The 13,578-nt window shown below is 43.7% G+C and overlaps 1 protein-coding gene across 6 annotated transcripts in view; it reads left to right on the top strand.

The window, feature by feature from the left end:
* Positions 1-13,578, top strand: part of CC2D2A (coiled-coil and C2 domain containing 2A) — a 149,566-nt gene that overhangs the window by 110,879 nt on the left and 25,109 nt on the right. For 4 of the 6 annotated variants that reach the window (XM_053217553.1, XM_015072980.3, XM_053217551.1 and 1 more), the window contains 6 exons: positions 1,226-1,331; positions 1,522-1,631; positions 2,892-2,988; positions 3,583-3,681; positions 6,561-6,737; positions 12,789-12,992. In XM_053217553.1, coding sequence (XP_053073528.1) covers positions 1,226-1,331; positions 1,522-1,631; positions 2,892-2,988; positions 3,583-3,681; positions 6,561-6,737; positions 12,789-12,992 — 793 coding nt within the window. The remainder of the gene's footprint in view (positions 1-1,225; positions 1,332-1,521; positions 1,632-2,891; positions 2,989-3,582; positions 3,682-6,560; positions 6,738-12,788; positions 12,993-13,578) is intronic. The other 2 variants (XM_053217555.1, XM_053217552.1) reach the window with 1 other exon arrangement.

Genomic DNA, 13,578 nt, shown 5'->3' with positions numbered 1-13,578 from the left:
ATCCAACTGAATAGGATTTTTTCTTCTTCATCCCCCTCTCTGTACTCTGATGGCTTGCGCCCATCCCGATGGGCTAATGTGTATCCCACTGTATTGTGATTATTTCTTTACGTGTCTACCGGCCATTTTAGTTGGAGCTGCAGTGTGTCTGATTTGTCTTTGCAGCTCCAGAGTCCAACACAGGGCCTAAAATACAGTGGGCACTTCACAGATGTTTCTGTAATGCTGTAATCGATGGCGTTCCAGAAAGAAAAAGGGTTTCTCTGGCAGCTGTTGTGTTAAATAGTCTACTCTTATTGTCTCATGGTTTGTCCGAAACTCTTATCTGGGAAAAGGTTAGACAGTTTGGTAGAAAGAGACAATTTCTACTTTGCCTGGTAATGAATATGAAATACTTGGTAAGTCATAAGCTTCAGTACAAATATGCAGGTGCGTTGTTAGGATGAGGGGAGTGGTGGCTGGGAGAGACCCTCCGGAGGTGACCTTCGTTTCTTTTTGTTAAGAATCCCAAAAGGGATGGGGCGCCTGGGTGGCTCAGTCCGTTAAGCGCCAGACTTTGGCTCAGGTCACAACCTCACAGTTCGTGGGTTCGAGCCCTGTGTCGGGCTCTGTGCTGACAACTCGGAGCCTGGAGCCTGCTTCAGATTCTGTGTCCCCCTCTCTCTCTGCCCCTTCTTGGCTCACACTCTGTCTCTGTCTCTCAAAAGTAAATAAACATTAAAAAAAAATAAAAAAAAGAATCCCCAAAGGGAAAGAGGGCAAGACCCAAAGATCCTAACTCTAGCTAGGAATCTCTGAGTGTCTCTTTCCCAGAGAGGCAGAGCAGGGCCTGGAGAGAGGGTCTTACTGAGGATAGGTAGCTCGAGGTTACTGGAGAGCGCAGGGTCACAGAGAATGCAGTGGGAGGGGAACTCGACGAGATGGGGCAGACTGGCCAGGGAGCTGAAGATTCAGCCACTCAGTTCCCAGAGGAACTGAGGCTCTCTCTTGTTGGGGGACAGATTCCTCACTAGGGCACCCCCTGGGAGAGGAGTGGGTGGAGAGGACCCTTTTCTCCGTTCCGGCCAAACATGCAGGCCTAGCGGTGGAAGAAGTTTTCTGAGGTGTCAACAAACTTAAGAAAATGTCTGTCACCAGAGCCATAGGTCTTCAGAGAAGCTACCTTGCTGAGTATCTCATTAGACCTTTCTTGTCATTAATTTCTGTCATACATTTTCCCTCCTAGCAAATTCCAGCAGCCATCAAGGTCTTCAAGGACTTTCAGTGAAAAGCATGCTGCCTCCCCAACCACACACAGCCCAACCCACAGTGCTGACTACCCCCTCAGCCAGGTGAAATACCTCAATTCTGGGTTTCTGCTTAGAAGCTTGTCCCTTAATAATTGCCTACAAACTTTATCATCTCTTTTCCGCTTCATTTTCTTTGGAAACATACTCTTTGGTAAACATATTCTACCTCTGCTAAGAACAAAATAATTCAGCTAATTGTTCTAGACTCTCATGATCCACTCTTGTGTTTAAGGTTTTAGTACGTCCTTTTGTAGAAGTTTCTTTTCAACGAACGATTTGCCATACAACTACAGCTGAAGGACCAAACCCTAGCTGGAATGAAGAACTTGAACTTCCATTTAGGTGAGCATATTTTCTTCTTTAGGGAACTATAGGATATTTTGAAGAAATGTGAGTAAAATGGAGCCCCGGGGGGAAAAGGCCACAGTGAAAGGTTCTACAGGAGCCTGACACTGAGTCCCATTCTGTTGCTCTTGTACCACAGGGGACTCCGACCAAGACTAAAATGGGAAAATGTCCAACTTTTGAAACTCGGGTTCATTGTTGGGACACGCCCATGCCTCTCCAGGCTCTGGCTTTTTGTAGCCCTAAGTTTCCCATTCCCTTGACCCCCTGGCCCCTACACTGCTTTTCCTTTGTTCGTCGTCTCCCTGACTCTGGAAGCTTCAAATAACCTCTCTAGTCTGGCACTCCCTATTTTCCATAATTACGCTTTCTTCCTCGCCAGAAATAACACATAGGGATTTAAAACTTTAATTAAATGATTTTAGATATTTAAAAGACTCCTTATTTCAGACCTTGACGCTTCCTTAGAAATTACCATTCTACTTTTACAGCAATCAAAACCCACAGGTGGAAGTACCATAGAGACAGAGCAAGGCTTAGAGCCAGTTCGGTCAGAAGAGAGGGACACGCACCACTATTATGCATAGAAGAAGCATAAAGAATGAGAAAACGCAAAGGCAAAATGCTTGACAAAATACACGCAGTGGCCCGGTCTTGAGCCGTGCCACAGAGCAGCCAGCTTGGGCCAGGCCCGGACTCAGAGCAGCGACAGTACAGGAGAGGAACCTCGTGCCTGCATTGCGTTTGGTTATCTGTGGGGAAAGTGAGTGGGAGGCAGGGACCATTCAACCAGCCATATGACACTAGGAGGTCTATGACTGGGGAATGGTCTGCCGGAGAAGCATCTTCTACAGCCCAGTTGCTTAGGAAATCTGCATCCCGGCACGGGTGCCAGCTGGAGACTTTGAACGTAGCCTGTCCCCCACGCCAACCCAGCTGTGGCCAGCTGGCTCCTGGCAGAGCTCACCACGCAGGTTGGGGGCATGACGGGAGACTCGACGGGACAAGCCAGCAGATGGGGGGGCAGGGGGCGGTATCTCTCTGCGCGGGGCCTCTAGTCTAGTGCCCCTTCCACTCGAGTATAGGGATTATGTTATCGCATCCCAGGATAAAGAGAAATATTCGAGGTGAAATCACGGCTTTTAATCCTCATATCTATGCTCATATTTGGGTATTTTTCACACTGTGAGATCTGAGTGCTCGTTGCTTCCGTTTTGCCCATGTTCATAGTCCCGGGTCACGTGTCCCCATTTGCAGGGCCCCCAATGGAGACTACAGCACAAGCAGTTTGCAGTCAGTGAAAGATGACGTGTTCATTAACATTTTTGATGAAGTGCTCTATGATGTCCTCGAGGTGAGTTCACAGTGTTGAGGAGGACGTCTGCACTCATTTTCATGCCCTCCACTCATTGTAAGTCCCTAACTCATTTCCCATCTCTGTGGCGTTTGAAATGTTTGAAACTTGACATGTATAAATGGGAAAAGGAAAAGGGAGGGAGGGAACTAGCTTTCTTATTTTCAGCTGAGTGTCCGCTACCTTCCAGAAATTGCACTGGGTGCCTAGCATACATGGTCTTAATTCTAGAATAACTTTGTGAAGTAGACTGTTAAATCTCCAATATAGCAGGGCGCCTGGGTGGCTCAGTCGGCTAAGTTATTGATTCTTGATCTCAGGGTCTTGAGTTCAAGCCCCACAGTGGGCTCTGTGCTGGGCGTGAAGCCTACTTTAAAAAAAAAAAAATTAGTAATGGGGAAACTGAGGTTCAGAAGGGCTAAGTGACATCGTTAGGGTCACTAAACGATTAAGTGACTGAAGCAGAATGTGACTTAGGGCTGCCTAACCTAGCTCACGTAGTTTCAGCTAAACCCCCGCTACCTTCCTGTGGCCACGTTATTCAAATGTGAGGCTGAAGTTCTTAAACAATTACTGCCTCCCACCTTCCTTCAGGATGACCGTGAAAGAGGAAGTGGAATCCACACCCGTATTGAGAGACACTGGTTGGGATGCGTGAAGATTCCATTTAGCACGATATATTTCCAAGCCAAGGTAAGCACCGAAAGCCAGAATTCCATGGGAGTGGGGATGGCTGTGCCCATTTTTCCTATTACAGCTTTCTTGGCAGGTCTGTGCCCTCCACACTGAGGGAGCCTATATGCAAGTCGTTGTCAGAAAGATAAAAAGCCGTCGATCTTCTGTCATATTTGCGTGGCTTATTAAACATCGATCTCCCTTGGAGGTAGTAGTTAATGTAGGGCTGTTCCAATCTGAGAATTTTTCTGTCATTTAAATAGAAGTGAGGCAGAAGGTGGGACAAAGTGGAAACTTGTCAAAATGACAAAAGTGGAGTGGATGGACGCCAGAAACGAACTTGAAGGGAACAAGCAGGACAGAGTGATAGTCCATTGAATCAAGTGCATTCTATTAATGTTTCTAGAGTCCTCGCTATTTCAAACATGAAAAATGGTTAGCACAATCTCATTCAGCTGAGACGCTCTTCTTCAGAGTCTAATGATTTTGCTTAAGGGGACCCATTAGGTTAACAACTCTTGAATGATTTAGTAGCTCCAATCTGGGACAGTGAAAGATTCTGAAATGGCTTTAATATCCTGGTATTAAATCCATGGCAACAGGAGGCTTTGAGCCGCAGGACTGTAGCTAATCTCACACGGCGACAGAGGGAACGGTTTAATTCCACACGTGGCGACCACACAGAGCAAGTGTCGCCTGGGCCACACAGTCTCCAGCAAGCCTGGGGCTTGGATGGGTTGGAATCTCCAAGATAATTGGAATTACAGTTCTCCCCCTGGACAAAGGGACAGTCTACAGGTGACGCTTCAGGGATGTGCTGGCCAAAACATTTTCATGTCCCTCTTTGAATAGATTTTAAATGGAAACAAAAAAATTAAGAGCGCATCAGTTTGTAAACGAAAGTGCCATGTTATCCGGCAATGCTGAATTTCACACCTGGAAGGGTACTCGGAGGTAACTGCTCCAAATCCCTTCTGGATAAATGAATCTCCTTTACTGCATTCTGGTAATATCTAGACTCTGTTTGAGTGCCCCTAGAAACGGGGAACTCACGACTTCATGAGGCAACTTGCTCTCTTTGCCATAGCTCTCTGTTACAGATTTCTTCCCTGAACTGTGCCATAATCTGTGCATCCCTATCCGTAGGTCCTGGTTTGGAGCTACACATAACAAGTAGAATCCTGACTCACTAATAATAGTAGGAATAACTATACTTGTCACATATTACATGCCATTACCTGCTAGTCTGTATGTCACCTCATTTAATCTCACAACAACCCAGTAGGCTTTACTGTCGCCATTTTACAGATGACGAAACAAGCCACACGAGGTGAAGTCACTACTCAAATCCCAAAGCTTACAGGATTCACTTTTACCAACTTCCCACAATGCTCACATTGCTTATCCCTGGGGAATGAGATTGGTAGAGGGAGAGAGAACGATTCATTGTTTGGGTTTATCCATTTCAATGTTACTTCTGAGAGTGATGTTATTACATTTGTCATTTAAGTTTTCTCTGACTCCAAAGCTCGTACCCTTACGTGTACCTGCAGGGGACATTTGGCAGTATCTGGAGACATGACTGGTTGTCACAGCTAGCGGGGGAGCCATTGCCATCTTGTCTGTGGAGGTCAGGGATGCTGCCAACCCCCCACGATGCAAGGACAGTCCCCCCCACAGACAGTCAGGCCCCAGATATCAACTGTGCCCAGGTTGAGAAACCCTGTCTGAAGTCCTTGCACCAAGTATTTGGAGATAGTGCCCATTGCTTCCTGGGTCATCAGATGTGCTCCGTTCTTTCAGGTGCACTTTGTATGGCTTGTTTTTGTATCCTTGTCCCTGTACTCTCTTCACCTGCCTGGGTGCAGGATTCAGGGGAAAGCACCGACATAAGGAGGAAAATAAACAACAGCTCACTTAATTCCTCGCTGGAAGGCATAGTCACTGAAAGTTGAACTTCTTTCTCTATTTCTTCTGAGACATAAATGCCGCTAAAGACTGAAATGAAAACCGGATTCTCCGTAAGTCGGTGAATTTCAAGTTCCAGCCCTGAATAGTTGTGTAGCCCTAGACAGTCTTTAATAAACTTATTGTTGGGCTGGCTAGGCCAAAATGAAAAGTCCTGTCTTTTGGAACCTCCACAGAAGCCAGGTCAATTTACGTGAGTGGCTTGTAATGCATTAAGCCCACATGTATCGAGCACCTGCTGGGTACACAAAGCGCTGCTCTACGTTGGGAAAGGGTGATAGAATCGTGGGTGAACTATAATCCTATTCATGGAGAGAAATCTGGTATCTGGAACAAAGTGATAGATGTGCATACAACTATAAGGTCTGCAGAATGTGTCATGGTAATAGCAGAAGAAACAAATTCGATGTGAGGCTGCTAGTGATTACAAAATAATTCACAAAGGAGATAACATCTGGCCTGAGCCTAGAAAATAGAATTAATACTCTGAAAGGGGGGATGAAAAGCTGGGGCATTCCAGAAAAAGGGAACAGCTTCTGGCCAACGCTTACTGAGCACTGAGCATACGCCAGGCATTTTTCTTAGTATTTTACATCTGCTCATTCCGCACACGTAACCACCCTACAAATGGGTACTATTATTGTCTCTATAAATGCACAAGCTGGGACACTTGGAGTGTAATCCAGGATTGGAACCCAGGTGACATACTGTCACATCAACCCGAGTAGCTGGTACGTGCTCTGCTGAACTGGAAGAGGCAGGGATGTAGAGAGAGCTCAGGGCGACATGCCCAGAAGGATGGGGTGAGCCTCGAATGCCAGTCTGAGCAGTCTTTGTTAGATTCATCGGACAGCGAGGAGTTGACACTTGCCTTTGAACTTGGGTTGGAAAACCACCAGGGTGTTTACCAAGTCATGTGTTGTTCACAGATCGATGGGACATTTAAAATAGACATTCCCCCCGTTCTCCTGGGCTACAGTAAGGAACGGAGCATGATTATCGAGCGGGGTTTTGACTCCGTGCGAAGCCTGAGTGAAGGCTCCTACATCACCCTGTTTATCACCATGGAGCCTCAGCTGGTTCCCGGGGAGTCAGTTCGAGAAAAGGTAACCCTGCTTCCACTTTAGAATCGCATGTCTGATGTTCATGAGACATGAGGAATGCTTGCTATGCTTTTATAAACGCAGAAGCCATGGCCCAAGCAGAGGTCTCCTTGCCAAAGTTTCCGTTCACTACCCTTTCGGTCTGGACAAAATGAGGGGAGATTGTGGATTCGTGTTTCCATTGAGCTGATCATTAGATTGATCAACAACTTAAAATTTCAGGCAACTGTAACACATGCTCCAGGTGTAGAAGAATTTTCTTAAAGGAAGAAAAAAAGCAGACTACTCTTTTATCTTGACATTTATTGGCAAGCGTGCCGAAATACATTTCCACGTCTGACCTCACATCCCTGGTTGTCCTGTGTGTTGAATCAATTTATAGCATCGTAAGGCTAGGCGACCTTCAGGGGTCACCTCATTTCAGTGCCTTCAGATACTGTAGAGCACAAATATTCTAATTCTGGATGGCTCTAGAAGAAAGAGTTTCCAGAACTTCCATTTGTTAGCAACTATTTACCAACCCTCATAGCTGGGAGACACTTTCTTAATATAACTTGCTTCTGCAGCACTGATGTGCACTGTCCTCATTGGTTTGGGGAGAAAGTTACTGATCATGACCTCTTAATACCATAATACAATAACCACCACCACCACCATCATGTACTGAGTTTTTACTCTGTCCTCGGCCCCGTGTCGGATAGTTGATGCACATTCTCTCTTAATACTCACAACTGTAGTGTATGGTGGGGTCTCGGATTGAGACATGAGGAAAGTGAGGCTCAACCCTCCAAATTCACCCAGGCAGGAAATGCATTTATCAATTAAATGTCTGTCTGACTCAAAATCGTATACATTCAACAAATATTTACTGCTGATGTGACAAGCATTTTTCAGGTACTGGGAATACAGCAGCCTAGAAAAGCAGATAAAAATTCCACAGAGCTCACGTTCATGTGTAAGCCCAGCATGTTCCCTCCTAAACTAACCTGCATGGATTCTCATGATGATTATTTTGTTTATCCGTTGTAATCAACACTCAGATGGAGAATGGGGAAATGAGCACATTCCTCTGTTTCTTTTTCAGCACTACAGTCTGGTTCACAGAGACACATACTATTACTATTCCCCTTTGCAACGATTATTGGAAAAATAAATCTACGGAAATTCACATTAATCTTACATGCTAGCCTCTGTCACTAAAGCTGTGACAAATATGATCTCTAGAAAACATGCCAGATAGGAATGCAAGCTGGTACAGCCACTCTGGAAAACAGTGTGGAGGTTCCTCAAAAAACTAAAAGTAGAACTACCCTACCACCCAGCAATTGCACTACTGGGTATTTATCCATGGGGTACAGGTGTGCTGTTTTGAAGGGACACATGCACCCCCATGTTTATAGCAGCACTATCAATAATAGCCAAAGTATGGAAAGAGCCCAAATGTCCATCGATGGATGAATGGATAAAGATGTGGTATATATGTACAATGGAGTATTACTCAGCAATCAAAAAGGATGAAATCTTGCCATTTGCAACTACATGGATGGAACCGGATGGTATTTTGCTAAGCAAAATTAGTCAGAGAAAGACAAATATCATATGACTTCACTCATATGAGGACTTTAACAGACAAAACAGATGAACATAAGGGAAGGGAAATAAAAATAATATAAAAACAGGGAGGGGGACAATGCATAAGAGACTCATAAATATGGAGAACAAACAGAGGGTTACTGGAGGGGTTGTGGGAAGGGGGATGGGCTAAATGGGTAAGGGGCACTAAGGAATCTACTCCTGAAATCATTGTTGCACTAGATGCTAACTGATTTGGATATAAATTTTTTTAATTAAATTAAAAAAAAAGAAAGAAAACATGCCAGAATATATGCATTTCAAAATATTTCTAGGAAGTAAAACGTATATTCTGGATGGTTTTCTTTATGTGTAAACTCAAGATAAAAGCCAACAAGCATGTTTACACAGAAAAATGCTCCCAGACAAAAGATGATCTTGCTATTTCCATGTATTCTTAACAGAGGAAAAAGCACCCCATCTGGAGGTGAGCTTCCAAAACCCGGGAAAGCAGTCTGTCTGCTTTCAGCTGAGGTTCTCAGCTGTGGTTTCAGCTGAGAGGCTGAAAACCAGAGGCTTCTTAGCACCCGACGCCCTTCGGGGCACTAACCCCCTATCACGGTTCTGAGCTCCGAGACAGGACGCCCTCCCTGAGTCCCGAAACCTTCCCGCCTCCGGCCAGGTAACGAGGCTGTCTGCTGCTGCCTTCAGTGGCATTTCACTGCCCCTCTGTGGCTGTGCGGAGCATTTCTCTTATGCCTCTGAAATGAGGGCTTCAGAATCCCCGTTGGAGGACAGGTTCTTTGCTGCTATTTGATAAGGAAGGCATGTGGACTGATGCCCCCTGATGTCCTAAACACACAGTGGCGGAAAACAGTACTCAGTGATTTCCCCTGCAGATTATTCGGGAAAGAGAAGCTCTCACCTGAAGATAATAGAGGCCAGAACCTTGAATTGTTTTTCCACTTGCCAGCAACTTCCAGGGATTAGGAGACTGGAGTCTCCCCTCCGTCATCCCATAGGGAACCGTTCCATAGGAGTTCTTAGAGGGATTTACTCATGGAATTTTCTTAAGATGCGGTAGCAACTCCTCAAACTCCTACTGTAACTACTTTACATTGTCTTGATAAAAGTTAAGTTTTTAAAAGTAGATTTTTTTGTTAATAAAGTCTTCCTCTCATTTCTTTCTCCTTTCTTGCCTCTGATAGATGAGTGACGTACTTAAAAAGGTATACCAAGCATTTTGTTTTACATTTGTTGGTCAGTAGTTCTAAGGCTTCTAATTAGCTGCATTTTGTCTGCTGCCACTTTGTGGAAGCTGCTGGATGCTAGTGTATGTGTGGTCCCTTGGCAACGAACCACAGATGTCTGAAGTTCCGTGAAGAATGTCCAGCCTTGTCTTTCGGCCCGTTTCGTTTGGTCAGAAAGATTCTTATTTAGCCTGGAATGTAGGAAAAGTCATGGGTGTGAATGTCACCTCCATGCTGGGCACTATCTCCAGTTTCCAAGCCTATGAAATCCATGAGATGCCTCTTGCCGAGACGGCTGCAGCCCTGACGGTGATTTGTCATGGGTGGAGCTGTCTCAGTGTGGCTATTCAAGAGGATAACCACGCTTAAGTTTCAGTAAACATTGACACGAACCTACAGGTCAAAAAAATAGAGCCAGTCAAGAAACTTCCAGGTTTCATTTTGAATCAAATACTGAATTTGTCAGTTAGTCCTTGATTTGTTTCATAATAAACCAACCCAAATTCTTTTGGCACTGAGCTTTCCCTTGGTACTTCTTAGATCACTAATAGAATGGCATACTCCTCCTTAAATCATTGTTTCGCTCCATTAAATGGCATCCTGGTGGCCGAAGCAAGTATCAATGACCATTAAGAGATACTTATTTAAATGCTTACCTCGTGTATGCTCTGTGCAGAGAGGAACACAAAATGATTCAAACACGGGCCCTGCTCTCACAAAGCACTAGTTACATAGTCAAAACACACAACAGCACGTCCAGCTCCAAGTGGTAGAAAAAGGTTTCGGGGCGCCTGGATGTCTCTGTCGGTTAAGCGTCCAACTTTGGCTCAGGTCATGATCTCGAGGTCCGTGGGTTCGAGCCCCACGTCTGACAGCTGCCTTTGCTGACAGCTCAGAGCCTGGAGCCTGCTTTGGATTCTGTGTCTCCCTCTCTCTCTCTGCCCCTCCCCCGCTCACACTATTTGTCTGTCTCTCTCAAAAGCAAACATTAAAAAATTTTTTCAAAGAAAAGAAAAAGGTTTCGACACAGTTTTTTAAACTGGGAAGGCCAATAATCAGTACTGATTCCAGGTTTCTGTTGCTCTTTCTGGGCAATGCTTATTTGGCCTCTTAAGTATTCCTCTAGCACCTGTGTATTTAGAATCTCTGGGCAAGTATCTTAAGTACCGGATTGCTTATTAATGCATTCCTCTAGACTAGAAGTTGCTTGAGGGTACTGGTTCATATTCATTTATCCACAGTGCCTGGAACCTTTTAGATTCTCAGCAAATATTTTCCAAATAGTTGGGTAAGTAAATGAATGAGTTTAAAGGAAACCGAGTTGAATTCCACTGGGTGCTTTGTTTCATACCACCCTTGTTTTGTAATTTTTCATCTTTGTAAAGTTACAATGATTTCTGGCATGACAATTCTGTCCTAGGAGTCTGTGACACGCCCATGCCAAAGTCTCAGAAGCTCGCCTTATTCATTTGTTTATATATCCATCATAACCATACATTGGGCAGCTCCCACTATGCTCAGTGGTAGGTGGTACCAGATCAATCTGAGTCAGATGTTCGGATTCGGATGTCGGGGACACCCCGTGAGAGTATATAGGAGGCATCTGGAAACGTCTCCATCCTACATCCTACCTAACCCCCACAACCACTACCCCAATTTTTCGGGATACAGAAATCAAATTAGAAATTGGAGCCACAGTCTAGCTCCAGTGTAACAGAAATCAAGAATAATTAGGATAGCCTAGATTCTATCTCAAGTCAGAAAAAAGTCACGGGTTGTCTTCCCATTCATTCACTAGAAAATATTTGTTACATGCCTCCTATAGGTATTATGTGCCAGGTAGTATCCTTGGTACTGGAGATAAAAAAAAAAAAGTAAGATCAAGGGGCACCTGGGTGGCTTAGTCGGTTAAGCGTCCGACTTCAGCTCAGGTCACAATCTCGCAGTTTGTGGGTTCGAGCTGCATGTTGGGCTCTGTGCAGACATCTCGGAACCTGGAGCCTGCTTCGGATTGTGTGTCTCCCTCTCTCTCTGCCCTCCCATGCTCATGCTCTGCCTCTCTCTGTCTCTCATTAATAAATGTTAAAAAATTAAAAAAAAATAAGAAACAAAATCTTTGACTTTAAGAATCTTATTCTATGGGGGAGACAGAGTAAACATATTAGTGGTTTTGAATGCTAATAATAATAATAATAATAATAAAGCAGAGTATGAGAAGGATAGCTGGGTGCATTTCCATTCTCAAAACAAACAGATTTTCAAGCACTGCCTAGAATCTAAATCCTACTTAAAAATTAACTTTCCTAATAAAATTTTATTTGAGTTTGTCCTGAAACACTGCAGAATATAAGCAACCATGCATATGTTTTTATACTAAGCAACAGAAATCTTGTAAAAACATTTAAATATCTGCTTTTGGCAAGCTATTTTTTAGTAATCGCTTTAGGGGAAAAATTACAACATGTGTCTAAGGCAACTAGAATTTGTTCTGTTTCATCTGCTTTAAGTTACTACTAAAAGTCTGGGAATTGGGGCACCCGGCTGCCTCAGCCTAAGGAGTATGCAACTCCAGACCTCAGGGTTGTGAGTCTGAGCCCCACGTTGGGTGCAGAGATTACTTAAAAATAAAATCTTTAAAAGTCTGGGAATTGGTAGCTCATCTTGGATCAGAGAACCACTTAAGATAAATATGATACACTTGATGCTAGTTCTGCTTCTTTTTTTCCCTGAGACCTATTACTATTCTGTATTACATTCATTATGGATTTAACATCTTTTAACACATCAGTATATATCTGTCGATTTGTTGTGCATTTAACATGAGTTGCTCGAGCTTTGCATTTGAGACGTTAGATTACTGAGCCCCTCTCCCCTCTAAAACCAATGTCAAAATATATATAAAGCTACTGCTTGTTCTCATCAATCAGAATTAGTACATCAGTTTACATTTTATAGGCTGTTCTAGTTTTTGTAGGTCTGCTTGCCTGTTGACTACTTTCTTTCAGTCCTGTTCAATATATTTTAAGTATTTAATGAATCCATCTAATTTTTAGATTATAAATATAATTAAATAAAGCCCTAGGGACACCAGGGCATGACGTTATTGTAAGGGGTCACATAATCGTAGTTCCTGAAGCATACATGTAGTTCCTGTTAACTGTAAGATCTCAACAAATCCTACTGTTGTCTCCAGTAATCATATGTAAACTCCATGGAGTCTTTGTTTGTGAAGTTTGATTCTCAGGAAGATGAGAAATTGCTACAAGCAACGGAGAAGTTTCAAGCTGAATGTGCCTTAAAGTTTCCACATCGTCAATGCCTCACGACAGTGACTGACATAAGTGGAAAAACCGTCTTTATCACTCGTTACCTCAAGCCATTAAACCCTCCACAGGAGCTCTTGGAGGCCTGCCCCAACAACCCACAAGCAACGGCAGTGAGTATTCCATGGCCAATTAGGGCTGCTGCTAAAAATATGTTAAATTTTCAATATATTGCCCTATAACGACCATATTTTATAATACTTAAGATAGTCACTCTATTGAGATCATCAGTGGTGAAAGAAATGATTAACACTTTTTTTTATTGCTGTGAAGCTCACTTTCTGTAGAAAAGTCTGAAGGTACCAGAGAGGGTAATAATCCGTAGTTCATTCTTTCAGTGAACAATTGTGGGTGCCTCCTGTGTCCCGGGCACTATACTGAGTGCCGGAAATTAACCTTTGGAAGATGCTTTACACTTTTGCAATGTCTTCATTACGTGTCCTCCGTCACTTTGTTGGGATTTGAACCTAGGCCTCTGACTTCCGAACTCATGCACTTTCTACTATAGGAAGATAACTATTCAGTGTTATACTTAATATTATAGGCATCATTGAATTCAAATTAAGCAAACGTTATCTCCAAGATTTGAGGATGTACAGCATGTAAGCCGGGACCACAGAGCACATCCATGCTGGGCCACTAAGTACACACACGCATCTCTGCCTGTTAAACATTCTTTTTTTTTTTTTTTTCCAAATT

This window comes from Acinonyx jubatus, chromosome B1 (assembly GCF_027475565.1).
Source record: "Acinonyx jubatus isolate Ajub_Pintada_27869175 chromosome B1, VMU_Ajub_asm_v1.0, whole genome shotgun sequence".
Classification (NCBI taxonomy): domain Eukaryota; kingdom Metazoa; phylum Chordata; class Mammalia; order Carnivora; family Felidae; genus Acinonyx; species Acinonyx jubatus.
The sequence above is the reverse complement of the archived record's forward strand: the minus strand, read 5'-3'. Positions and strand labels throughout refer to the sequence as shown.